The sequence below is a fragment of the Prionailurus bengalensis genome, chromosome B4, assembly GCF_016509475.1.
Source record: "Prionailurus bengalensis isolate Pbe53 chromosome B4, Fcat_Pben_1.1_paternal_pri, whole genome shotgun sequence".
In the NCBI taxonomy this organism is placed as follows: Eukaryota; Metazoa; Chordata; class Mammalia; order Carnivora; family Felidae; genus Prionailurus; species Prionailurus bengalensis.
The window spans coordinates 141673903-141700076 of NC_057358.1; the positions used below are offsets into that span (position 1 = coordinate 141673903).

At 59.1% G+C, this 26174-nt stretch overlaps 3 protein-coding genes across 10 annotated transcripts in view; all 3 read right to left on the reverse strand.

Annotated features, from left to right (window-relative positions):
* Nucleotides 1–2124, reverse strand: part of TUBGCP6 (tubulin gamma complex associated protein 6) — a 30835-nt gene extending 28711 nt beyond the window's left edge. For 4 of the 5 annotated variants that reach the window (XM_043563042.1, XM_043563041.1, XM_043563040.1 and 1 more), the window contains exon 1: nucleotides 985–2123. In XM_043563042.1, the coding sequence (XP_043418977.1) occupies nucleotides 985–1725 (741 nt within the window). In that variant the 5' untranslated portion in view covers nucleotides 1726–2123. Of the gene's footprint in view, nucleotides 1–984 lie in introns of all 5 variants that reach the window. The other variant, XR_006294574.1, reaches the window with a different exon arrangement.
* Nucleotides 2125–9995: 7871 nt separating this feature from the next.
* HDAC10 (histone deacetylase 10) lies at nucleotides 9996–16268 on the reverse strand. 4 transcript variants are annotated; one of them, XM_043563051.1, is made up of 21 exons: nucleotides 16187–16268; nucleotides 15126–15815; nucleotides 14921–15055; nucleotides 14598–14694; nucleotides 14269–14366; nucleotides 14065–14169; nucleotides 13840–13908; nucleotides 13622–13748; nucleotides 13366–13431; nucleotides 13095–13154; nucleotides 12928–13017; nucleotides 12681–12787; nucleotides 12541–12608; nucleotides 12197–12461; nucleotides 12015–12099; nucleotides 11563–11654; nucleotides 11366–11422; nucleotides 10975–11053; nucleotides 10651–10833; nucleotides 10395–10554; nucleotides 9996–10303 (listed from the first exon to the last, which is right to left on the reverse strand). In XM_043563051.1, exons 2-21 carry the CDS (start codon nucleotides 15182–15184, stop codon nucleotides 10287–10289), a joined length of 2019 nt encoding a protein of 672 aa, XP_043418986.1. In that variant the 5' UTR covers nucleotides 15185–15815; nucleotides 16187–16268; the 3' UTR covers nucleotides 9996–10286. The 4 variants fall into 4 exon arrangements, with proteins under 4 accessions (XP_043418986.1, XP_043418985.1, XP_043418988.1 ...); XM_043563050.1 differs by having other exon boundaries at nucleotides 10395–10833; nucleotides 16187–16249; XM_043563053.1 differs by lacking the exon at nucleotides 13840–13908 and having other exon boundaries at nucleotides 15126–16251.
* Nucleotides 16269–17374: 1106 nt separating this feature from the next.
* Nucleotides 17375–26174, reverse strand: MAPK12 (mitogen-activated protein kinase 12). The gene is made up of 12 exons (XM_043563054.1): nucleotides 25921–26174; nucleotides 25702–25831; nucleotides 23171–23229; nucleotides 22167–22278; nucleotides 22006–22035; nucleotides 21678–21725; nucleotides 20988–21102; nucleotides 20726–20797; nucleotides 20521–20600; nucleotides 20362–20440; nucleotides 20106–20279; nucleotides 17375–18004 (listed from the first exon to the last, which is right to left on the reverse strand). The coding sequence occupies exons 1-12, from the start codon at nucleotides 26043–26045 to the stop codon at nucleotides 17925–17927; spliced, it is 1104 nt and encodes a 367-aa protein (XP_043418989.1). The 5' UTR covers nucleotides 26046–26174; the 3' UTR covers nucleotides 17375–17924.

The window sequence follows — 26174 nt, forward strand, 5'->3', positions numbered from 1 at the left end:
CATGGTCTCATGGTTCTGGAGTTTGAGCCCTGCGTCAGGCTCTGTCTGTGCTGACAGCATGGAGCCCACTTTGGATCCTCTGTTCCTCCCCTATTCGCGCTCTCTCAAAAATAAATAAACGTTGGAGAGAGACAGAGCATGAGCAGGGGAGGGGCAAAGAGAGAGGGAGACAGAATCCGAAGCAGGCTCCAGGCTCCGAGCTGTCAGCACAGAGCCCAACACGGGGCTCGAACCCACGAACCATGAGATCATGACCTGAGCTGAAGTCGGATGCTTAACTGACTGAGCCACCCAGGTGCCCCCAAAATAAGTAAACATTTAAAAAACAGTATCAATTTCCAATTTGATAAGACACATAAGTGTCAACATAACTTACGATAGAATTTTTCATGAAATGCTTCTGATCTGGAAATTCCATTTTGGGGAACCCAGGGAAAAAAAATCACAGTGGACACAAGAAAATGTATGCACGCCAAGATGTTCATGATAGTGAGAATTTCTTGTATCAGGGGAATAACAGTAATGACAGCACATCCACCAGCAACAGAAAGCCACAGAACATAAAGGCCAACAATGATTTATTTAATAACGTAGGACATATCCCACATTGTAGGTGAAAAATACTGCACATGTAGTACAAACCAGTATTTTGTTCCTCCACGTGGCTGGCACAAGGAGGGACTGAACTGGTTACTTTCTTGTAATTAACCTAAGTGTAACTAGCAACTCTGGAGAACAGAGGAACCGACCTCCCGCCTCACCTCTTAACAGAGGACTCACAGCCTGCTGCTCGGGTCCGCAGGTGGGCAGAGGTGTCCTTGCCCGCGAAGCGGAAGCCCACTCCAGCAGCCCCGCCTCACCACGGCTCAGCCACCAAGTGACGGGGACAGGAGAACTCTCCTACCTTTACCATGACCCAGGGAAGGTCAAAAGAGGCATTTCCAAATGCCCTGGGAACTGGAGGCAGGACAGCAAACACTCTACCTTAATGGCTAGTCCAGAGAGGTCTGCGCTGTCAGGCATCGGGGGCAGGTCCAGCCGGACATCCATGTCGTATGTGCGGCTGTGCACAAGGGCACCGAAAAGCGAGACCCGGGTGTCTCTCTCAAACCTGTCGCTGCAAGGGTCACCGTATGAGAAGAGCCCAACGGTGGGCAGGCCAGTGCCTGGTGCCGCCTCCATCACCTGAAGCGCTTTCCGGACCATGTCCTGACATAAGTACTCCTCTCTGGAGATCAAAGACTGAACGTCCATCTCAAACACACTCAGGTCGTAGCAGTCGTAGCCGCTGTAGGGCACGTTTCTCCCAACATGCTTGTTGTTAAAGAAGTAGTCCCGCTTGCGCTGCAGGACCTGAGGCGGCCCGCTGCCCGCCAGCCGGACCAGGAGGTCCAAAACAGACGCCACTTCCGTCAGCGGACAGCCAGGGGCTGCTTGGAGCTCCTCCACAAGCTCCTCCAAACGGTCAGCCTCGGGGCCGAGACCGCCTGCTCTCAGGTCGAAGGACAGCAGGAGGACCTTGTTCTTCACCGGGAGTTTCGAGAGGTCGGCCTGCAACTTGTGAGTCTCCTCTTGAAACAGATTTGTGAAAAGAGCGTTGTAGGCCACCCTCTTGAGGCCCTGCTTGGCCCTCTTGCGGCTCACGCCGCGCTGGCCCAGACGGGCCTTCGCCGCGGGCAGGAGGGCCTCGCACAGGTCGTCGAACAGCTGGGGGACGCTGGCCATGGCCCCGGGCTCGCAGCTCCAGGCCCTGGGGCGGGAAAGCCTCCCAGCCGCGGGAGAGGCTCAGACGGGGCCGAACGCCAGGCGGCCCCCTAAACCCACACCCAGAGGCTCACAACTTGCACTCCCAGGCTCCTGCGCTCCGCGGGCCCGCCGCCCGCAGCTCGGCAGCGCTCCCGTCCAGCAGCCTTCAACCTTTGGGGGGTCACGGAAGCGTGACAAAGCCCAAGAGCCTGCGCCAGGGCCGGGCACAGGGCACGCGGCCGGCTTCGCACGCCCTGCCGGCGTCCCAGAGGGGCGGAGCGGGCGTGGGGCTGGCGGCGGGCAGCGTCCCCGCACGGGGCTCAACCCGCTAACCGACGGCGATTCCAGCTCCCGCCGCCGCCGCCCCCCGCGCGGCGTCACTGCCCAGCGACCCCGCAAGCGCGCTGGAGCCGGCGCGCCGGAATTGCGTCTCGGGAGGGGCGGGGCAGACCCGGAGGTCGCGGCGGGCAGGGCACTTCCGGCTGGGAGCCCGGCGGCCCAGGTGGGGGAACTGAGGCCCACCGCGGGCTAAATAAAGGAGGCGGGGTCAGGCTGGGAAGGTGAAAATGAGCCAGGGGAGGGCTCGGCCCTGCCGGAGGGGAGGCTGGGACGGGAGTGTCCCCCGAACCCCGCTGGGGGCTCCGCGCGGGAGGGACTCTGGCCCGCCGCCAGGTTTGCGTCTGCGTGGACACCCCCCCCGCCCTGCGCCCCGCTTCCCTCCAGTGCGCTTTGGCTCAGACCCGCCCAGCTTCCCAGCCCCCGCCCCCCGCGAAGCCCCGTTCCTCTGGGGGCTCGCGTGGGGTTTGCCGTAGCCCGCTTGGTCCGGACTGCACTCTCCACTCTTCCCGAAGAAACCCATTTTTGCTGGCAAAATAACTTTCATTTTTAAGGTTAACGTTGCTCGGTGACCTGGAGTCCCGACAGGAAACCCGGCAACTAGCTCGGAGCCGGCGAGCGGACAGGCGAGAACCTGTCCGGTTCGCAGGTGCCAGAGCGCCCGGCTTTGTCGCCCACCCTGGAGCTGGAGGGCGAGTTTGCTCGGCGCTCGGTGTGTGAGTGCCAGGTTACCCTCGGCGTCTGTGTGATGGCCGTGGGTCAGCCTCCTCAGAACTAGAAGGTTCGGGAAGCTGTTTGATGGGGGTATGGAGCCCACGGCTAGGAAGGAATTCCCCAGACTTCTTTGGTGCAAAAAGGTGGCTTTATTAAAGCAGGAGGACAGGACCCCTGGGCAGGAGGAGCTGGGCTGGACTGGTTATATACTATGGACTTGGCGAGGTAAAGGCGTCAGAGAGTTTCCCAGAAGGACTTTGATGTGCCGAAGAGAACTCCTAAGATACTGGAGACCTCCCTATTGTCGGGCTACGGTTGTTTTCTTCTGGTAAGGCATTAACATTAGGACAGTATGGGGTTCCTGGAGAAATGGTATACTCTGCACTTGTCAACGGGCAGCAGGTAATAAATGTAATGTTATTTACCGTTTCCTTCTTGCCTTTGTTCCCACATCACATGGAGGGGAGGGTAGTGTTGGGGCTCCAGGAAACTGAGTCCACAGTTTTCTGCAGATGAGACTATTGATGAGATTGCCTTTTCCTTGTAATTTACTGAGACATTTGTAAACTTCTGGAGACTCTCAGTTTGACCATTTGTTTTCTGTCCTCTCCTTTGTCCTTGGGCAGCGGGAGTGCCTGAGGAGCGTCACATGTACCCCACCTGGGGGAGGGTTGTGGGGTGTCAGCTTGCCTTCTCCCTCATCATGTTTGCTCTGAAAACCTCCAAGAAGTGGGAGCCCAGACATCACACTCCTTTGAGGACATCCCCCCCTTTCTGGGACCCCAGCGAGTTGTATGTTTAAAAACTATGGTGACTTCTCTTGCGGTTCTAACCAAACAGACCGACGGAACCAAAAGTAATTTAGAACGTCAGGGGCCATTGTGAGGAACTTTCGATCTCCCCTGACTTACTTTTTTCAAAACCGGACAGCCATGGCTCTAAAATTGTCAAAACTGGGGCGCTTAGGTGGCTCAGTCGGTTGGGCGTCAGACTTCCGCTCGGGTCATGACCCCGCACTCCGTGAGTCTGAGCCCCACGTGGGGCTCTGTGCTGAGAGCTCGGAACCTGGAGCCTGTTTTGGATTCTGTGTCTCTCTCTTTCTCTCTCCTCCCCTGCTCATGCTCTCTCTCTTCTCAAAGATAGATAAACGTTAAAAAAAAATTTTTTTTTTTAATTGTCAAAACTGATTAAAAGGGCAGGGGAGCGGGGGCAGGGGCCTGGCTGGATCAGTCAGTACGGCGTGCAATCCTTGATCTCGAGAGTCGTGGGTTCGAGTCCCATATTGGGCATAGAGATTACTTCAAAATTAAATAAAAAACAACACAACTGAATGGGATGCCTACTTTGACTGGAATTTTGAAGCTTCAAAATGTTGCCAGGAATCTAAAATTGCCTGCCTGCAAAATACAATTTCTAAACTGAGGCAAGCAAACAGACAAAAAAGCTTCCGAGCCTTTTTCCACTGCCCTGTCTTCTGTTTCAGGACAAGAGGCAGCCGCCTTGTCCCACCTCCTGCACACTCGGTTTCCCTATTCTGATTATCTCAGCAAGCTTCCCTTTCCTCCAAGCTTCCCCAACTCCTTCCTTTCCTAAAACTGTCAAAATGTGCACCTTTGGAGTTAAGTCTTCTGAGGATCCAGACCCCAAGTTTTTGACACTGCCTGGAATAAGGCTGGCTTGTAAGCATTGTTAGAGTTTCCTAAAGTGACTGAGGACCCCACAGGCTTGTTGAAGAACTTAACGTTAAGTGACTCAAGCTCACCAACCTGGTTTCTCCGATTTGCATCAGTTAAGTCCATACGGGTTTTTGGTGAGGGCCGGGCCCACGGGTACATGCTGAAGGGGATTGAGAGAAACGAACCCCTTATGTTGGGCAAGATGCTAGAACACTCACTGGAAATACCTACAGAACAACGATAGGAGCCTTTCCCAAGGCTGTTGATGGGAGCAAAATTCAGGCTTGCACACAAAAGCCTGGTGACTTGTTCACGGCTACTAGAATTAACTGCAAATTGTTTTCAAATGAAATTCTGGTCTTCCTTTAAAAAAATTTTTTTAATGCTTATTCATTTTTGAGAGATAGAGTGTGAGTGGGAGAGAGGCAGAGAGAGGGAGACACAGAACTCGAAGCTGGCTTCAGGCTCTGAGCTGTCAGCACAGAGCCCAACGCGGGGCTTGAACTCGTGAACCAGATCATGGCCTGAGCCAAAGTCAGACATTTAACTGACTGAGCCACCCAGGTGCCCCTGGTCTTCCTTTAGATGTTGAATCCACCTGGAAACATTTAACTTTGTTTACTAACAGGCTGAACCAGGTCTTCCTCCGGTAGTTAAAAGGACCGGGCTAGGGGCGCCTGGCTGGCTCAGTTAGTGGAGCGAGTGACTCTTGATCTCAGGATTGTGAGTTCGAGCCCCATGTTGGTGTAGAGATTACCTAAAAATAAAATCTTAAAAAAAACAAACAAAAAAAAAGGACCAGGCTGGAACGGGAAACTACATCCATGCCAGATTTAGCTGTTTTGGCAGACTGGCTCACCTGTATCCTAGATGAGTCACCTAAAAGCAAAACCACTAAAATTCTAGATTTTCAACTCTGGGAAGTGAAGGCCCCTGAGCAAAAACCAAAGCCTAATTTCTGTGTTCTTGCAGAGCGCTGGGATGCTGGTTAAACGATTGTTACAGACATCAGTGCTTTCAGGGCCCTCAGCCAGCTTTCCAGTGTCCCAGTCCCCAGCAGTGGGGCTCCAAGGAGCCGTCACAGTCCTCCCTTGTAATCCATTCGGAGGAACCCCTGTCCGGTCAGGACGGTATCTGCTGCGAGCACTAGACCCTTCAGATGGGGAGAGTTTCTAGTAACCCTCAACAGCTTCCTGTCTCTGAACCTGTTCCTTTGTCTAGGCTCTTCTGGAGATTTCTGGAGATGCGTACCCTGTTCTCCTTGGTACCTGCCCCATTCATTTCCTGGGCTGAGACTTCTCAGAAAAATATGACAGAACTCCTTTAAAAAGGAGGAAATAATTCTAGAATTTGACAATAGTAAACAAAATAGCCAACCAGGAAAGGGGCGCCTGGGTGGCTCAGTCAGTTAAGTGTACAACTCTTGGTTTCAGCTCAGGTCATGGTCTCACAATTCGTGGGTTCGAGCCCCGCAGCGGGCTCTGCGCTGGCAGCGTGGGGCCTGCTTGGGATTCTCTCTCTCTCTCTCTCTCTCTCTCTCTCTCTCTCTCTCTCTCTCTCTCTCCCCTTTCTACCCCTCCCCCACTCTCACTGTCTCTCTCAAAATAAATAAACTTTAAAAAAAAGTCATCATTAAAAAAATGCTGAAGTCACAGCAGCGCGCGACTCTTGGTGTCAGGGTTTGTGAGTTCGAGCCCCACATTGGGTGTAAGATTGCGTAAAAATAAAATCTTCAAAAAAATAAAAAACAAAAAACACGAGGCCCCTGGGTGGCTCTGTCAGTTAAGCATCCCAATTTTAGCTCAGGTCACGATCTTGCGATTCGTGGGCTTGAGCCCAGCACTGGGCTCTGTGCTGACAGGTCACAGCCTGGAGCCTGCTTCAGATTCTGTGTCTCCCTCTGTCTGACCCTACCCCACTCACACTTCGTCTCTCTTTCTCTGTCTTTCTCCCTCTCTCTCAAAAATAAATAAACATTAAAAAAAAAAAAAAGAAATGAAAACAAAACAAAACCAGTAGCCAAATCTCTGTCATGGTCCCAAGTGATGTTCTCCCAAATGGTAATTTTGGAATACTGACCAGAGATGCCTGAGCAACTGGCCCTAGAAAAGGAAAAATGATATTGGGAATCTAATGACTGCCAGTTTGGTAAAAAGGGAGAACTCTGGTTTGGACCAATGACAATCTGGCCCTACCAGAAATTCTAGAATTCCCACTGCTCACCACAGTACATGCATTAAACTACTGGCCTACTGACAAAATGATAGTGTTCAGGGGTACCTGGTTGGCTCAGTAGGTACAGCATCCGACTCGATCCTGCGGTCCGGTCTCAGCCCCATGTTGGGTGTGGAGATTACTTAAATAAATAGAACTTTAAAAAGATCGTGACTTAAAAAAACAAGATAGTGTTTGTGAACCAATGTTGGTGGACTGGGGGAGAAACAACAAGGCCACACAAAGTTCCTGCCTCGCTCTTTCCACCTGTCCAAAGTGTCATCCAGGAAAACCCGTTCACACAAATGGGTCTCACACAGCCTCCCTGTCTCCTGGATACAAACGGCTCAGCCATGGTTTGTAGGCTTTCTCACTGGGCCAGACCTTTCTCTTCTAGACACGCCAGTGCTGCTTCTGTGGCTAAAGTTCTGTTAGCAAATATTATCCCGACCCCGGGGAACCCCTCTTGAACTTCGTAGTCCCTGGGGTCTCCTTGTACAGAGGCTTTAGGACATCCATGCTGCTCAGCAGGCCTTGCGTTTTCTTGCACGTTGCATCCGCAATCCCGGCATTAGTCACACGCAGTACAGCACCATTAGGCCTCAACTGGCACATCTGTAGACCTTCCAAATACCTTGGCTGACAGCATTGCAGTTGGTCCTTCTAAACCTCAGATCCACCCTTCTGGAACTCCTGGAGTCCCACCCTTTGAGATATCCGGGACGTACAGTGAATGTACTTGGCTCCTGCCTCCTCTGACTTACAGTTAAGGAGATCCACTTCAACACTGTACAGGCCTCATGGCTTCTGATAAAAGTAATCATGCTGGGGTGCCTGGGTGGCCCAATCGGCTCAGCGTCTGACTTAGGCTCAGGTCACGATCTCACGGTTCATGAGTTCGAGCCCTGCGTCGGGCTCTGTGCTGACAGCTCGGAGCCTGGAGCCTGCATAGGATTCTGTGTCTCCTTCTCTCTCTGCCCCTCCCCACTCACGCTCTGTCTCGGTCTCTCAAAAATAAATACTGTAATTCCTATCAAAATGACACCAGCATTCCTCACAGAGCTAGAACAAACAATTCTAAAATTTGTATGGAACCACAAAAGACCCCAAATAGCCAAAGCAATCTTGAAAAAGAAAACCAAAGCTGGAGGCATCACAATTCTGGGCTTCAAGCTGTGTTACAAAACTGTAATCATCAAGACAGTATGGTACTGGCACAAAAACAGACATTAGATCAACGGAACAGAATAGGGAACCCAGAACTGGTCCCACAAACATAGGGCCAGCTCGTCTTTGACAAAGCAGGAAAGAATATCCAATGGAATAAAGACAGTCTCTTCAGCAAGTGGTGCTGGGAAAACTGGACAGTGACATGCAGAAGAATGAACCTGGACCACTTTCTTACACCATACACAAAAATAAACTCAAAATGGATGAAAGACCTAAGTGTGAGACAGGAAGCCATCAAAATCCTAGAGGAGAAAGCAGGCAACAACCTCTTGGACCTCACCCACAGCAACTTCTTACTCAACATGTCTCCACAGGCAAGGGAAACAAAAGCAAAAATGAACTATTGGGACCTCATCAAGATAAAAAGCTTCTGCACAGAGAAGGAAACAATCAGCAAAACTAAAAGGCAACCGCTGGAATGGGAGAAGATATGTGCAAATGACATATCAGACAAAGGGTTAGTATCCAAAATCTATAAAGAACTTATCAAACTCAACACCCAAACAACAAATAATCCAGTGAAGAAACGGGCAAAAGACATGAGTAGACTTTTCCAAAGAAGACATCCAGATGGCTAACAGACACATGAACAGGTGCTCAACATCACTCATCATCACGGAAATACAAATCAAAACCACAGTGAGATACCACCTGACACCTCAGAATGGCTAACATTAACAGCTCAGGAAACAACAGATGTCGGCGAGGATGCGGAGAGAGAGGATCTCTTTTGTGTTGCTGGTGGGAATGCAAACTGGTGCAGCCGCTCTGGAAAACAGTATGGAGGTTCCTCAAAAAATTAAAAATAGAACTGCCCTACGACCCAGCAATTGCACTACTAGGTATTTACCCAAGCGATACAGGCGTGCTGTTTCGAAGGGGCACATGCACCCCAATGTTTATAGCAGCGCTTTCACCAATAGCCAAAGTACGGAAAAAGCCCAAATGTCCATCAACGGATCAATGGATAAAGATGTGATACACACACACACACACACACACACAATGGAGTATTAGTCGGCAATCAAAAAGAATGAAATCTTGCCATTTGCAACAACATGGATGGAACTGGAGGGTATTACGCTAAATGAAATTAGAGAAAGACAAATATCATATGACTTGACTCATATGTGGAATTAAGATACAAGACAGATGAACATAAGGGAAGGGAAGCAAAAATAATGTAAGAACAGGGAGGAGAACAAAACATAAGAGACTCTCAAATACAAAGACCAAACTGAGGGTTGCTGGAGGGGTTTGGGGAGGGGGCCATGAGAGAAGGCGTACAGGATGCTGGGCTTGCCTCCACAGAGAGAATTTTTCTCCCCTAAATGGGAGTAAGTGCCAAGAAATACCTCAAGTTGGCTACTTTGTAGACCAAGGGTCCTGGTTTAGAACCATCATTCACTTTGGGATTGTTACACTACTGTTACACTACTGTCTTGTTTTATATACTTATTTTAGGTTTTATATTTTGTTGCCTGCCAAACTTTTGTAAAAATGATGTGCCGGGCACAATAAGGAAATCATCTGCAATACTTATAACCTTGAGAAGAGAGAGACTTTAGATGGGAGTGCCCGGCCTTCCTGACCTTCCTTCTTACTCAAACTTGGCCTTAAGTGGTTTCCAGCTGGGACGCACTTTCCCTCTGACATGGTCCTTGACACGGGAAATGTCCTTCCTGGCACCGACGGACAAAACCACTACATGTGGAAAACCTGCCTCGAACAGTGATGCTTTCAAAGAAAAGACCTTGATCAAAAGGAGGGGGGAAGTGTGAACAGGAATAAAGGGACGCTCGCTGGCATGGGCCTGGGATGCCAGGACGGGAGCTGCACCATTCGGCCAATCACAGGAGGAATCGTCAATTCCAGACCCAACAGAAGCGTCAGCAGGAAAGAATCCTCAGAAATCCTCATCGTCCTTCTCCAACGGATGCTCATTCAAAACGATCCCTCCCCACTGCCTCCTTTTCCATAAAATAACGTTCCTCTTCTTTGTTAGTTACACTTGCGTATGGCTTTGCCATAGTCTACTTATCCTGAATTTCAGTTCTCTGCTATTCCTGAATAAGCCCATTTTTGCTGGTAAAACGACTTTTATTTTTTGAGGTTAAGAGGCGTGCAGGAAGTGAGGATGGAACCATCTGTGCAGAGGCAGACCACTGGAGGGGGGGGCTCCCGGTCACGGCCGTGGACATAGTGTCCCTGAGCCAGAGCCCCGGACAGCTCTGTAGCCTGGCCATCAGGACAGAGGCCTCAGGCAGTGGTGCACACGTGAGTGTTTAAAGCCGGCTCTTGGGGGACTAGTCTGTGGTGTCACCTCTGGAGTGCAAAGACTCCCACCCTGGCAGATTTCAAGCTGCCCGGTCACGGCACTTGAGGAGCTGGGAAGAGGTGCACAGTCAGCTTGTCACTGCGGTGAGCTGCTTCCCCCAGACCCAGTATTCAGCCTGGGCCGTGCCCCCCCAGCCTCACCGGCCACCTGCAGCATCTTCCACTCTGCTTCCAGCTGCCCTCTCAGGTATATCAGGGCCTGTGTGTCCTCTGGGGAGGCCATGGAGAAGGGACCCAGGCCGGGGGGCGCCTCTCCCTGCAACACCCGGGCCAGGATCCCTGCAAGCTGGGATGTGGATCCCTGGGCCGGGAGCAGAGGTGGAAGCAGCAAGTCACTGGTCGCTCCCCACCTGCCCCCACCCCCACCCCCAGCACATCCGCCCCCTGCCCAGCTCACCTGCTCCAGCAGGACCAAGACTCGGCCCCCCGCCGGCCCCCGCAGCAGAGAAGCCAGGAGTGCGGCTTGGGGGGCCTGCAGGCCGTGGGCTGGCCCCAGCGCCACCAACACGAGGTCAGGCTGGAAGCCATAGGCCAGGGGCAGCACAAGGGCCAGAACGCAGCTCACGAACCCACCAGTAGTCTGTGGGAAGAACGGCAGTCAGGGGTCACCCTGCCTCCCAGTATCAGGTGCGCAGCCACACCAACAGCCCCACCAGGAAGGGCAGGGGGAGGAGCGGGCCAGCCAGCACGAGGACACCCTGCCCTCGACATCACCGCTCACCCCTGGCAGTGGCACGGAGACCTGGAACATGGATGGGGCGGCCGCCTCCTTGCCTCTGATCTTCAGCCACAGATTCCTCCTTCCAGGGAAGAGCGAGCACGCGCGGGGGGTGAGCAGGATAGAGGGAGCACGCGCGGGGGGTGAGCAGGGAAGAGCGAGCACGCGCGCGCGGGGGGTGAGCTGCTGTTTGCCCTCCAGAGCCCAGACCACAGAAGGGGAGGTGGAGGAGGGGAGGGAGCACTGCTGACCCTCTGTGCTGGAGACCCTCCCAGGGACTCCTCTGCCAGCCCCCAGCTGTGGAAGGCCCTGCCCACCCATCACCCATGGGGACCCAGGACTGCGTGCCCACCCACACACAAGGCTGGATGTACACCTGACCCAAGGGTCATACCCGTCGTCGGCAAGGTCTGCGGGCCGATCCAGCTGTCCCACAGCCACACAGAGAAGCCTGGAGGAAAAGTTGGCCCCGGGACAGGTTGCACTCACCCAACCTGGAATCCATTCCCAGAGCCCTCCCCACGCAGCGGGGAGCAGGAGTGGTGGCCAGCAGGGCAGGGGGTGCCCACGGGCCATGCCCTGAAGACTCACCTCCGCGCTCCGTGGGACAAGCCCCGCCGAATGACCACATCCAGGGTGGGAGCCGCGGCGGGCTCCGGGGTTGCTGCAATGCCACTGCTCACCTGGAGGGGTCGACAGTGGGCGCGCAGGACCACTCCCAACCAGATAAACAGACACATCTGCCCCTTCTCTGGGCCCCCTCTACATAGCTGCCATCTGTGAGATGCTTAAAACTAACTCACGTCATCCACTTCACCTCTCCGTCAAGGAGTATTTAGTTGGGAAGACTGAGTGACCCTGAACTCATGACCCTGTCCCTGAGGACTGTTCTAGAAAGGGCCCAGGCACAAGGTAACTCACGTCCATGTGGTTGTGCGCCACCGAGCACTCCCCTGGACAGGCCATCTGCTGTGGGCAGGTCCTGGGCCCTGGGCCCTGCCCCTGGCTCGTGGCCACCCTTGGCCCATCCCAGGTGCACCCACCTGCCCATCCAGGATCCCATTCAAGAGGTGCAGGACCTTCCCAAGTGCAGTGAGAGCCCTGTCCTGGGCCAGGGCCTCGTGTAGCCTATGGTGGGAAACCAAGACACATGGACAGGAATTGACAGACCGCAGCACATGTACACACACAGCCCCATCCCCCTCCCCAGGCCCACGCTGCCCACCTGGCCCAGGCCCGTGTCTCCTCCTGTGGGGCTGACCCCTCCTGACGGAGGACGTCGGCGGGTAGGACCAGAGCGGCATCCAGTGCAGTCAGGGCAACAGCCGTGCGCACAGGCAGTGTGGGGTTGAGGTGCAGCTGGTCTAGGAGGGAACTCAGTGCGGCCGAGGCCTGCGCCTCTGCTGCCTTGAATTTGGGTCCCCCGGGAGATACAGGTGAGGCTCTCCGCTCCAGGGAGTAGGTGCTGGGATTCAGTATGGGGGTCGACCCTAGGGGGTGGTTCGGAGTCAAAGCCACTGCGTGGGAGCCCAGGATGTGACCCTGCCTCCCAGCTTAGGCCACACTGACCTTGCTGCCGGAGGCTCTTCCAATGAGGGGCCTGGGCAGCCCGGACTCTCTGGATGGATTCCAGGGCACTGTGGGGAGAAGCAGGAGCAGTGAGGCCTGGCATCGCACCCCCAGCCCTTCCCACCTTCCTGGCCCCGAACCTGTGATGAGGCTCCATGGGCCCCGACAGGGGCAAGGCAGGGTCACCCAGCAGCGCCTTCACCACCATGCACACGGACTGGGACAGCGACTCCAGGTGGTAGCCTCCCTGGGAGGAGAAAGAAAGGAAGGGATGTGACTGGGCCGGGGCGTCGCCATCCCAGGCAGGATACCCCGTCCTGTACAGCAGGCCCCCTCTGATGGCTCCCCCGCATCTGACCAGTGAGCCCTCCCAGCTGTCACGGTCACCTCCAGCACAGCACAGACTCGGCCGCCGGCCAGCACCTGCAGCAGCTGCGTGAGGTGGGAGAAGCACTCCGGCGTGGCCCGCATCTGCCCCTGGAACCAGAGCCCAGCGTGATGGGCGCCTGGCCCCGGGACCCCGGGAGCCCTCCCCTGCCAGGCCAGGCCCTCACCTCAGGATCCCCGATCGCAGAGTCAAATCCTGCTGAGATGAGCACCAGCTCAGGGTCAAACTGTGGGCGGGGCCACGCGGGGATGGGCAGGAAAGAGACCGGAGCAGGGGTAAAGGAGGCCCCTCCAGATAGCACTCCCCATCCGGAGGGTTCCATTCTGCTATGGTGTGGGCGGGGGGGGGGGGGGGGTTGGGGGGGCGGGTACTCTGGACAGAGGATCACCCTCCCCTTCTCCTGGCATCAAGACCACTCCTGCCCCCCATGCAGTTACCTCAAAGGCCACGGGGAGCAGCACATGGAGGAAGGCGGCCACGTAGTCAGCATTTCCCATCCCAACCTGTGGCCATGGGGCATCAGTGCTGGGCCCCGTGGCAGAGGGCTATGAAGTCTCCGTCCCTGGGGCCCAAACTCTGGGGGTGACCCTGGAAGGATGCCCTGAACTCTGTTCAGGAGGCCTGGGGCTGCGGGGCAGGGGCGAGGCCTGGGTGAGGGGCTCTGTGTAGGCGGCTGGCGGGAGAGGCAGGCACCTGATTCCAGGGCAGGTTGACAGTGAAGCCACGGCCCTGCCCCTGCCCAACAGCATCTGCATCCGATTCTCGAAGGTGGGGCCAAAAGTGCCCATGCTCATAGCGGTGCCAGGAAAAGTAGAGGACGCTGTGGACAACCAGCCACGACCAGAGGTCAAGACCTTGTCCCCATGGCTCCCAGCAAAGGGTCTCGGGGAAGGGTCGCGTCCCCGGCTCACCTGGGGTCATCCTCAAAGATATACTGGATGCCCTGACCATGGTGGACATCCCAGTCGACAATGAGGATCCTGGGGACAGGGAGTGCTCAGAGGTCACTGAGCGGCAGAGCCTCTGACCTTGGGGCCACAGCCCACCCCAGGAAGACAAGGGGCTGGACGGGGTCTCTCAGCAGCCCGCTCTCCCACCCTCCTGTCGGGCCTGGGCCCCTGCCTCGCAGTGCACACCTGTGCAGCCCGTGTCTCTGCTTGGCGTATTTGGCTGCTATGGCCACATTGTTGAACACGCAGAATCCGTTGGCAGCGGCTCTCTGGCCGTGATGCCCAGGAGGTCTGTGGGTGAAAATTGGGTGCGGGGTACATCAGGGTCATCCTGTGCCCTCACAGGGCCACCCGCGGGTGGGAGCGACCCAGGAAGGGGACAGCTCTCACCTCACCAGGGCCAGCCCGTTGTGCACAGCCCCCGTCAGCACGGCGTCCACCAGCTGCAGCGCAGCCCCCACGGCCAGCCGGGCACAGTGGAAGGTACTCTGTGGGGCAGGGGTGCAAATGAGCCCCCACCCCCCACACCTCACAGGCTCCGCCCAGGCCCGCGCAGGGTACAGCAGGCAGCAGGGCGTGTAGGCCATGTGCACATTCGTGAATGTGGGGCCTTTGGCCAGGGTTGGCGGCAAGGCCATAAATCAGGCACGGGCATGTGGATGTGCGGTGGGGAGGTAGCATGTCCCCACCCAGGAAGTGGTGTGTCCCCAGGGCCGCACCGGATGGAAGTAGACAGCGTCGTATTGTCCAGACAGCGCCTGTAGTTCCCTGGTGCTCAAGGTCTGGGTTCCTCGCAACAAGGACACATACTCTGGGCTGCAGGGGGACAGGTAGGCAAGGCAGGGTCACCAGCAGGAAGAGGAGGAGAAAGAGGGGCTGGACCCCTGGGGGCACTGCCCACCTCACTGTTTCGTCACCCACCCACCCAATGGTGAAACTGAGGCAGGTAGGGGAGATGCTCTGTTTTCAAGATGCTGGCAGGCTGGGTGGCCTCAGGTCCTAGCTGGCCTCCTCTGTGGCACGTGGCTCCCCAGGGTCTGACCTGTGTACCAGGCCCAGCTCTGCCTCGGAGGCCTCTCGGGCTGCCAACTGTAGACACCTCTGCTCCAGGCCCCGCTGCCGCAGGCGCTCCAGGGCTGCAGTCAGGCGCTCCGGACGCTCGATCTCACACTCAGGGCTGAGTGGACACAGAGCTCAGGGTCCAGAGCCCCCTCTCCATCCTCCCACCTCTGCCAGGTCACACTTACTCTTCCCAGAGCAGCCGGGCCGCTGCCATGTCCTCGTGGTACACCAGCGCAGTCCTCATGGCACAGCCGTGGTCACTTTGGGCCACCCTGGCTGGGCAGGTGAATGCACTGCCTGTCCCCTCCTTGCAGCCCCCGGGAGCTGGGACGACCGGCAGGGAGCCTGGGCAGGAACACGCAGAATCCAGGCAGGGAAGTAGGCCGACAGGGGGGCTCCCAGGGCCAGATTTCCCCACTTCCTCAGACTCTGACCCAGCGCCCAAAACCCCGCCCCGAAGCGCGGCCTGACGGGAGCTGGGCTGGCGAGACGCCTGGGGCCCGGGCCGGGGCTGTGCTGCCCCATCTCTGCTACTCCGCGCTCCGGCTGCGGCTCCAAGACCTACCTTCCCCCACCCCAGCCCGGAGCCTGCGGCGTGTCGCGGGCCTCCCTCTCCCTCTAGAGGTGGAGGGGGCGGGTGAAGTCCAGTGTGCCCAGGACCCCGCGGACCGCCCCAAATCTCCCCCGACCCAGCCTGACCGCGCAGGCCAAGGCGTCAGACGCGTCCTCAGCCCATCACGTCTGGCGCTGCCCTGGGACGCATCCGAGGGCCGCTTGGGCTAGGGGAGCCCGGGCCTGAGCGACGTCGACGCGCAGCGCTTCCCCCGAGGTGTAAGAAGGGAGTGGCGGGGTCCGATTTGAGCTCCAGAAAGACCCTGGCCAAAGAGCAGACCAGTCGGAGGGTCAGGGGGTGGCAGAGCAGCTAGACAAGAGCCGCGGAAGCGTGGGGCGAGGCAAGGCAGGAGGGCAAGGCGAACAGAGGGAGGGTCTGGGCGAGGAATGCATGCATGAGGCCAGCAACCGAGCCAGATGGCCAGAGAGGAGGAAAGTGGGAGCCAGGGGCCTGAAACATAAGGGCTCTGGCAACAGCGCCCAGGGCCCGAATCCTGAGGCGGCGGGCTTCACGGAGGCGGCGTTCTGAAGGGAATAGGCCCTGGGGGGCGGGGCACGTAGGAGGCGGGGCCCTGGGCGGGAGTGCAGCCAACCCCGTTCGTGGGTGCCCCGGAAGTGTAGGAATGGCCCCTACGGCGGGAAGGATGCGGCCCGCGGCCCCACCGGGGTTCCCACCGTCCCGGTCGAGGCACCAGCCAGAGTCCACAACGGACAAGCTACCAGCGCCGGGAAGACTCCGATTGGGTCATTTGGGATCAGGTGCCCACCCCTCAGCCAATCACGGTGGCTATGGGGCTGGCGTACTCTGACTGGCCATCCTGGCACACGTGGTCCCAGAGGCGAGGCCTGTGGCAGACCGCCCTTCCCGGATCGCCCTGAGCCGGGGGTCCAGAGAAGGGTCGGCCCCGGGAGCACCAGAGAGCCCCTGAGCAGAGAAGGCCGGTGTCCACTGTGGCAACTCGGCTGGGCCAACTGTTCACGTGTCCGGCCGAACTCCAGGCCAGAAGGGGGACGGCCTGGCCCCGCTTTGGGCGTACCTGCCCTGGGGACAAGTGGGAGGAGCCAGTGCGAACGCAGGAGCCCTGGAGCCTAGAGAGCCCGGCTCTCCGAGACGTCCACTGGCTGGCAGAAGGCTGCGCGAGCTCGCCGATGGCGCTGGCACGTGGACGCCGGGGCGGGAGGTTTCAAATGACAACAGAACCCACTGGCGTACTGTGTGTGACAGGTGCCTCAAAGCGTCTAGCGTGACCCCTCCTCTCCAGGAACCTGGCCCTGGAGACTGCTGGGAGCTCAGACAGCTGGGACTGAGCCCCACGTTGGGCCCTAACGCCCCGTCCCGAGCGGGCTCTGCCTGGGGCCTGGCTCCAGAGTCTAAACCTTTAGAGAAGTCCTCAGAAGGGGCGGGGCCAATCCCTACCCCGGGGGCTTCAGGCTCTGGGCTCACTGTGGACCTGGGAGGAAGGGCGTGCCCCGGCACAGCTAGTAAGTAGGGATTGAGGCTCGGGAGCCAGCTTCTTTTCTCTATGCCTGGCCGCAGCTCAGAGACCTAAAGGTGGAGATCCAGCGCGAGAATTAGAAAGGAAAGCCACGGGGCGCCTGGGTGGCGCAGTCGGTTAAGCGTCCGACTTCAGCCAGGTCACGATCTCCCGGTCCGTGAGTTCGAGCCCCGCGTCGGGCTCTGGGCTGATGGCTCAGAGCCTGTTTCCGATTCTGTGTCTCCCTCTCTCTCTGCCCCTCCCCCGTTCATGCTCTGTCTTTGTCCCCCCCCCCCCCCAAAAAAAATAAACGTTTAAAAAAAAAAAAAAAGGAAGGAAAGCCAGAGTGGGATCTCTACAAAAGGGTTTATTTCCTTCCCGTCATGTGGGCATAGCACAGGGCCAATTTACATTCTGGGCTGGGGGTTCAGGAGAGTCCACACCAACGCCCCCCCAGGAGAGACATCCCTGAGTAGGCACTCAGTGCCCTCCCTGTGTGTCTCTTTCAGCTGTGTGAACTGGGTTCCAGCAGGGGCTGGAGCGGACAGGGTCAGGCCAAACCTTGACCCAAGCCTCACCACCCCCATCCCCCACAGGCTCTGAGGCTTCTTGTTGCACCTGGGGAAGGGGACCACTGCCCAGGGAGTCAGAGGCCAGTCCCAGGTCAGTTTGGCATCCTGTTCAGAAGGTCCAGATGCCCCCCCCCCCCAAGGTTAGACTGAGGTGTAGCCTTGAGAGCAGGGTAACGGCTGGGGGAGGGGGTCCATGGAACCATAGGTCTCCTGGGATGCAAACCCCAGCCAGAGTCACAGTGATAATCAGGATCCCCTTCCAGGTGGAAGCCCCAGCCAGGGTCCTCAAGGCCCCCTCCCCACCGCTCTCAGGGCCCAGGGGTCTTCACAGCGCTGTCTCCTTGGACACCTTGGTCCCCAGCTGCCGGGGAGGCTTGAAGCTGAGCACTTCCTTATATGTGACACCTGGGGTGGGGTGAGGGAGACAGATCATCACGGGAGAAGGGGCCCCATCACCCTTCAGAATCAGTTCCTACAATTCACACCAAAGGCAGAAGCCAGTGACCCAGGAAGAACACTGGGCCCAGCTCACTGGTACCTGCCCTGACCAGCACTGAGTCCTGTGAGGGGCGGCTCAGGGTAGGGGTGGGAAGAGCTCCCCGGCCCTAGAGCACAGGCTGTTAGCCATTGACCTAGGGGCCCAGCCAGTTCCCAAAAACATCAGGGCCAGAGGTCATTGCTGGAGTGCAGGTGCCACTTCATCCGAGGCTACGGCCACTCTCAGCCCACCTGTGCCCATCCACCCCGAAGGGGCTCCTGTAACCCAAACCCACTGCCCCTGGCGTGGCCAGACAGGCCCTGGCCCCGCAGCCTTCTGCAGTGAGCAGAGGCTGTCCTGGCAATGTAAATCAATGTGTCCACTCAAGCGGAGCCACTCAGGGCCCCAGCAGGGCACACCTCGATTTCTGGATCGAGACTATCCATAGAAACTTAAACGAGGGGAATTCCCACCACCCACAGCATCTGCCCTCCTTGCCTAGTGGTCCTGTCCCCTGTCCCCAGAGCAAGCCATCCCAAAGGAAGGAGAAAGCCTGATTTGCTTCTCCTCTGGCCAGTCTGCAGCGGGACAGGTTCTGCTCAGCCTACCTCACTGTTTCCAGGCTCACCTGGCCAGTGGAGCACCTGTTTGGGGGACTCTGCTCCTCCAGAGCCCAGTTCAGGAAACACTGTGCATTTAGAGCAGACGATCTGCGGTTTGCCCTGCCTGTGGCATGGATGTATTCCCGCCCCCTGTGGTGCCTCCTAGGCCCTTCATCTGATCCTAACACAGGGCTCAACCCATACACGGAAGGTCTATGTGAAGCTGGCTGTTCCCAGGGAAACAGGAGGCGGTGAGAGTTTGCATTCCTGACCAGGGGCTTAGCCACAAACAGGTCACGTGTTCCCCATGGTCTATAGTAAAAGTAAAACCTCTTACCACAGTCTGTGTGGGTGGGGACCACAGAGAGTTGCCTGTGGCCCGTGGTTTTCATGTTATCTTTTTTAGCAGCAGAAAACTTTCCCCAAACTGAACGAAACTTAAAAGCACAAAACAGCACAACCAAGGGCGGAGCTCTGTTGAGAGTTACAAGCACCCCGTGGCTTAAGGAACGTGATTTGGGAACCACCAGCCCAGTCCCACCCTGACCCCCACGTGTAGGACCAAGGCCCTGTGTCTGAGGCAGAGCCAAGATGGGGCCTAGGACACAGTGGCCACCATGTGCCACGGCCCCAACAGTGCTAACCGCTGCCCTCGGACATCCCAGCACCCTCCAGGCTGGTACTGCAGCCACCAAGAGAGGGACACCAAGCCCAGCCCTCACTGCCTGCCATTCTGCCAAGACAGTTCCAGCGCAGGGCTCCAGGACCACAGCAGAGGGAGGCCTGGGGACCTGGCAGGTGTCCCTGAGCCCAAGCCTGAGGCTTAATATCTGCTGGTTGGCCCTCAGGGAGGAAGGGATGGGCCCTTAGTGTAAGGCAAAGGCCAGCCTGGCAGTACAGAGCAGTTACAGGTACATCTGAACTGCTCAGTGGGACTGGAGGAACAGGCGAGGGGTGGTGAGGGGGCTGGCTGGGCCTGGGGGTGGGGGGCTTCTGCTGTTGGCAGGACGTGAGAGGTGTGAGTTGTGCAGGTGGGAGGGGTCCCGAAAAGGGCAGAGAGGCAAGGACGAGTTCAAGAGGTAAGAGTGGAGGCCTGGGGGATGAGTGGGAGTGGAGGGGCTCCAGAATGGCCAGGACATGGGGAGGATGTGGGCAGCACTGGGCAGGGCCGGCAGGGCTGGGAGAAGCCAAGTGCTCACAACGGCCCTGAGCTGAGAGCTGCCTCCTGCAACTCCCAGAACTCCCCTCCTGCTCTCGTTTGTGCCGAACCTCCTGCCAGGAACATTCTTCCATCCCTCAGCTCCAGCCAGAGGTCACCTTGACCCAGAAGCCCCACTGCCCTCTGAGTCTGTTGTGTTCCTCAGCTGACCTGCATCCCAGGACTCAGAGCCCATGCACAGGCCCCTGCCCAGAGCCCCCCACTCACGCTTCCACTCGTCCAGCGTGCGATCCACATCGTCAAAGGACTCGTCGTACTTCTGGGCCTTGGGTTCGTCCTCCGTGTCCTGCAGTGACTCGAAGTAGGGGTGTGTGAGCGCCTCGGCCGCAGTCACCCGCCGTTCTGCATCCAGTACCAGCATCTTCTCCAGGAGGTTCACAGCTGCGGGGAGAACTGGTTAGGGAGGGTCGCAGGCCCCAGCGCCCTGGTCACTAACCCCCCCCCCCCCCCAGTCCAGCCCTACCCAGAGGACTTGCGTTAGTCAGGATGGAGGCAAAATCCTTCTTCTCCAGCTCGGGGAGGCCTTTCATGTAGTTCTTCGCCTTTTAAGGAAGAAAGGGTAAGGGGCCAACCCACAGGCCCGGGCCCAGCCCCTCCAGCCCCCGCCCAGCTCCCCACTGACCTCGGCACTCTGCAGCCTCTGCACAAATTCATCGGGAGGAGTCCCTGTCACCTTCATGATCTCCTTCAGCTGGTCCAGGTCTGTGCTGAGATGAGGAGCACAGCACGGGGCCAGAGAGCAGGGCGCACCCCCCCACCTGGCTGGGGCAGCATGCCCAGCACCACCACCCCCAGACCCAGCCTACCCCCCCCCAAGTGTAGGATACGGTCACTGCCCTTGAACAGCGTCTTCCCTGTGATCATCTCTGCCATGATGCAGCCCGCTGACCAGATGTCCACTGAGACAGAAGCCCCTGCGTCAGGGCTCTGTGGGCCAGGGAGGGGGACGTGGACATAGGGGCCACCTAGCCTGCCACACCCTCGCCCCAATCCCATCCCAGGTCAGCAGCCTCCCCGCTGGGCCTCCCATGAAGAAAGGGAAGAAGGCGGGCAAGGCCAGGGTGCCTCTGCGTCTCCGGCCATTCTCACCCGTCTGGGTGTAGTGCATCCAATTCAAGATGACCTCAGGTGCACGGTACCACCGGGTCACCACGTACCCAGTCATCTCGCTGTCGGCCTGCCTGGCCAAGCCGAAGTCCAGGATCTATAGTCAGAATCAGGAAGGTGGGGCAATACGGCCCCCAGGGAGCAGGTGGGCCAGCCTACGACCCAGGAGCACCGGGCACACCGGGGCCTCTGCCAACCCTCCAGGGCCTGAGGTCATGGCCTCTCCATGAGTTCCTCCCCATGGCCAGTGCCGCCAGCCCCACCCGACCTTGCCTTCTCCTACCCTCAGGAGCGGGCACTCCCATGGGTCTCCTCTCCCTGCTCCTCTACTCTCTGCTGACCCCAGGACCTGGCCAGCGCTTTGCAGGGGCCCCCTCGGCCCTATGCTGGCCCAGGTATGGAGGACCGGGGACACCTCCCGCCCTTCACCTTAATCAGGTGTGAGAGTGCGCCCACTTCGGCCCTCCATTCCCCGTGCATCAAGTGCCTCCCCAGGGCCCATCTGCCTGTCAGCTGCCAGCCATGGCCTGGATGGCTGGGGTCTGGTCCCTCTGCCTGGGCTCGAGCCAACACTCCCCCAGGCCTGAGGGCCCAGGGCTACAGGCAGATGGACAGGCGGGGAGAGATGCCCAGCCCCCCCCCCCGCCCCCGCCCATGCCAACCAACACACACCTTCAGCTCACAGTCCTCATTCACTGCCAGATTGCCAGGCTTCAGGTCCTGGGGGCACAAGAAAGGTGGGCGAGCAGCCCCTCCCACCACACCAGGGCCAGAGCCTGGACACCTGAATGTGGGGCAGCCAGACTCGGCCATCCCCACCCGGATGCCCTTCCGGGAAGGACAGAGGTACCCAGGCCCCCACAGCTGTGCGTGAGCCTCGCACACACTCCCCACTGGCCCCATCTTGCCCCCTCACAGGCCAGCAGTGGAGGCTCCTGGCAGTCGGGCCCCTCCCACACCTACAGGCCACAGGAAGTTCCCGCCCAGCACCAGGACTCACCCTGTGGATGACGCCAGCAGCATGGATGTACTATGGGGACAGACAGAGGGTCGGTGGCAGTCAGCTCTGGGACCTCAGAACCACGGACGAGCAATCCCACCCTGGCGCCGGCCTGGCCTGGGGGGCTCTGCCCCTCCTGCAGCACCCCCGTGCACTCCCACCTTTAGCCCCTTCAGCATCTGGTAGACAAGGAACTGGATTCGGTCCTCGCTCAGCTTCTCGTGCTTCATGAGTTTGCCCAGGTCGGTGCCCATGAACGGCATCACCAGGTAACTGCAGGGACCGGGGTGGGTGCGGACAGTGGGCATCACACCCCCTGGGCCTAGGCTCAGACCCTGGAGACCCCGGGGATCGCCTGGCAGCACCTTCTACCTTCCACAGTGCAGCACCAGGCTCCACCCACCTTCCCAACGCACACCTGCCCCAGAATGTCGGGTGGGTCAGGACCGAGTTCTGGGGTTTCCTGCAGGGCCACATGGAGGCTAGGGTCTAGGGAGCACCAGGGATCAGAGACAGAAGAGGGTGCAAGAGGAAGGAGGGAAGTGTCTGTGGGCAGGGGTGGGGACAGGGGGACACGTGGCTCAGAGGAGCAGGCTGGGCCTGTAGGTGGAGGGAGAGAGACACAGAGCAGAGACATTTAACACCTCGCCAGGACACTGAGGCCTATGTGTGTCCTCGACCTCTGCAAGGTCAGACGGCAAGGAGCCTGTCCTCAGCCCTTCCCAGGCTCAGCCCCCGGCCTTGGCCGACGACAGTATGAATCCAGGGATGGCAGCCACAGGCAGGCCCCCTGCCGCCCCTCCCCTGCCTGCCAGCAAAGGTCAGCAGCTCCAGTTACAAAGCCACATACTTGACGCCAGGGTCCCAGAGCACGGGGCCTGCTGGCTAACCGACGCAGGTCCAACGCTCACACCTCCAGCACTGGACAGCCCGTGCCAAGCGTGGTCCAAGGAGGCCCGGGCTGCACCCAGCTGCGCCAGTGCCGTGGGTCCCAGGGGTGCGTGGCAGGGGGTGGACTGTGGTGTGGGGAAGGGGTGGGCAGTGTGCATCCCGACCCCGCTGGGCCGCAGGGACAGGCCCACATGCCAACACAGAACCCGAGTCAGCACCCAAGAGCAACCCGACACCCCTCTGCCCTGCCCAGCCCTCCCAGGACGGCACTCACAAGTCTGTGAAATCATCCAGGGTTTCGTCAGGAGTGAACACGTCCAGCAGCCCGATGACCTGGGGAGGAGGCCAGAGTGACAGGTGGGACGGGGGCACAGTGGAGGGCATGGGGGTTCAGGCAAACCCCCGAGGCTGGCACTGTGCTCTGAGCAGGAAAGCCCCCTACAGATATCCCCCGTCCCTTCCCACTGTCCACAGGGCCTGGCTCTGTCTGTTGGCCACGCAACCCAGCGCTGGCACACATGCCCATAGACACAGGCTATTTTTGAGTGATGACCACAGGAATCCTGGGGGAGGGGCAGCCCCAACTCTGGGTCAGCTCCCAGCCACCCAAGGGACTCCAGCCCCTTGGCCCTTTGTCCCCCTCTTCCTGTCTCCATGGAAGACTCGAGACCAGGGTGGGACAGCCCCCCATGGGAGTGCCAGCCCCCAGCAGGTCCACCAGGGAGCCTAGTTTCCGCTGGAGAGGCCCAGGCCGACAGCACCATGATCGAGCTGACAGCTAGACCCAGCCCCGCAGGACCCTGGGCAGCTTGTACATCCTAGTGGCCAGAGGGGCAGCTGGATGTGCCAGGAGGGAAGACCCCTGGTATAGGCCATGCAAATGGGGGCCGAGGTAGAAGGGAGAACACTCCAAGCGTTTGAGGAACACGGGGAGAAAGGCCAGGTGGCCGAGGCCCAGGCCAGGGAGCAGCCAAGGAGAGGCCCGAGGGAGCCCAAGTAGGCCCTTGCATGCCAGGTGAAGGTTTGGCTTCGATCCTAAGAGCTGCCGAGAAAGGGTTTAAATAGGTGTGATGCTGAGTGAGTCCCTCTGTGTGCTGTATGGGGACAGACAGCAGTGAGGCAAGAGTGGACACAAGGTGGAGGGACGGCTAGATGGCCTTCAGAGCCGCCAGCCAGAGCCATGGGGACAGGGAAGGAGAGGACAGAGAGGGAGGTCCAGTGAGGGCCTGGAGGCAGGCAAGTACTAGGGAATGAGGACAGTGTCTTTGCAAGAAGAGGACAGAGGACAGGGTCCCCAAGTGTAAGGAGGGTCCATCAGCTTGATGGAGACTTCCGTACCTCTGCGGCGTGGATTCTGGCCTAAAGTGCAGGGAAGGAGAGGGAGAAGGCCCGAAGCGTGGGTGGAAGGGTGGGACCCGCCATGGCACCCAGCCCCTCACAGCCTCAGCGTTCTTGTAGGAAATGGGTTTACGATGGGCTGAGCCTCCTAGCTGCGTTCAGGCACCATGCAGGCAGCGGCAGCTGGCTGCTAGCGGGTTGGGAGCTCAGCTGGGAAGGCACAGAGGGGGGGATTGGGCCAGGGGGCCCAGCAACTGAAGGAAAGCCCTGAGACCTTGGGGAATGGGCAGGGCAGGCAGGAGAGGGGGGCAGTCGGGGAGGAGTATGCAGCCTTGAGGAGATGGGTCTGCCTTCATGGGAACCAACCTGGGCATGACTGGGTGTAACCAGAAGGTAGGGAGGGCAGAGCTGGGCTGCTGTCCGTCCCAAATGGATTCTGCCCCCGTCCCCCCGCCCCCCCCCCCCCGGGAAGGGCCAAGGGCAGAGAGGGAAAGTCAGAGTGAATGAAGGACCCAGTGTCAAGGGGACAAGTTTCCTGGTGGACGTGGGACTCGTTTTCCCCGAAGGAGGCTGGTGGCTCTGATGACCCAGGAGGGGCCAGACCATCAGGAGCATGATTAGCCCAGGGTCTGAGTACTCACACCCGCAGTCCGAACTAGGGGTGAGGCAGGAATGGCTGGTGTGGGAGGGACAGAGTTCAGAGCCACAGGAAGAATATCGAGAAGCAACAGGGACTCCCCTAGGAGAGAGAAGGGACCCAGACCTGCCCTCTCCCGGCACAGAAGGAGGCGTCTCTGCGCTGGCCACTGCCTAGTGCCCTCCACACGCCAGCTCTGTAAACCCCATCACCACCGGACACCCCAGGGCTCTGAGGTGACAATGCCGACATGCCAACTCCTGCTCGGTGACTAGCTCTGCACCCCTGAACCGAGGCTGGGGCGGTGGACTGGAGCAGACTGCGCAGGACAGGGACCCCGCGGGTGCAGAAGGGGGCCTGGGGTGCAGCTGTGGAGGACGCCTGGGGAGAGGGAAGAGGCTGGTGCCTCTAGGATGACTGTGTCCTCTCTCACCTCCAGGCTCCGGCTGGGGGCAGGGTTGGGGTGAGGCCTGGAGGATGCCCTTGGCCTGGGCAAGCCACCGTCCCCTGACTGGGATCTGGGTTGAGGAGCCAGATGTGGCCCCAGGAACGAGCCAAGGAGCTAAGCCCTTGGCAGGGCCTGGCCTAGCAGGGAGGACTGGAGCCTGGGGAAGCAGTCTCTCTCAGAAAGGGGGCGGGGGGCCTGCCCTCAGCACGTGGAGCCCCAGCAGCTTCGTGGCGTACAACGCCCTGATCCCGCACGTCCGCCCTGCCACATGGGCGGGGTCGCCCAGGGGCTGGGTACCAGGGCCTCAGCCTCCCAGGGCAGGACTTGCACGGATGGACGAGGAGGCCCTGAGCCCAGCTGAGCGGGGACCAGCGCGACTCACGTTCTCGTGACGCATGTGCTTGAGGAGGCGAAGCTCGCGGTAGGCGCGCTTGGCGAACAGCTCGGACTGGAAGGGCCGGTACAGCTTCTTGATGGCCACCTTGGCACCGGTGCGGCTGTCCACGGCCGAGCTGCGGGGCGCACCGCTGAGCGGGAGGCCGGCCCGCCCCCGCCGCGCGCCCCCGCCGCCCGCCGGCCGCCCCGCCCGGCCTGCGCTCACCACACGGCGCCGTACGCGCCGGAGCCCACGGGCTGCAGGTCCTGGTACACGGCGCGCACCTCCCAGGCCGTCTTGGTCACCTCCTGGCGGTAAAAGCCCTTGCGGGCGGGCGGCGGGGAGCTCATGGCAGCCCCGGGCGCCGCCCCCCGCCGCAGACCCCGTGGGCGCTGCGCCCCGAGGACCGGTGTGTGTGTGGGTGGGGGGGGACACCCGGGATCGGCGGGACTCCCTTGGCGCGCGCCCGGGGCCGCCGC

Coding starts and splice junctions, on each gene's coding strand:
- HDAC10 (XM_043563050.1), bottom strand. CDS start 15,184: ATGAGGACTGCGCTGGTGTACCACGAGGACATGGCAGCGGCCCGGCTG. Junction 15,056..15,125: donor GCCCGGCTGCTCTGGGAAGA/GTAAGTGTGACC, acceptor GTGTCCACTCAG/CCCTGAGTGTGAGATCGAGC. Junction 11,054..11,365: donor GCAGACCTTGCCGACGACGG/GTATGACCCTTG, acceptor CTTCCCTGGAAG/GAGGAATCTGTGGCTGAAGA.
- MAPK12 (XM_043563054.1), bottom strand. CDS start 26,045: ATGAGCTCCCCGCCGCCCGCCCGCAAGGGCTTTTACCGCCAGGAGGTG. Junction 25,832..25,920: donor GGCGCGTACGGCGCCGTGTG/GTGAGCGCAGGC, acceptor TGCGCCCCGCAG/CTCGGCCGTGGACAGCCGCA. Junction 20,280..20,361: donor GACTAACGCAAGTCCTCTGG/GTAGGGCTGGAC, acceptor TTCTCCCCGCAG/CTGTGAACCTCCTGGAGAAG.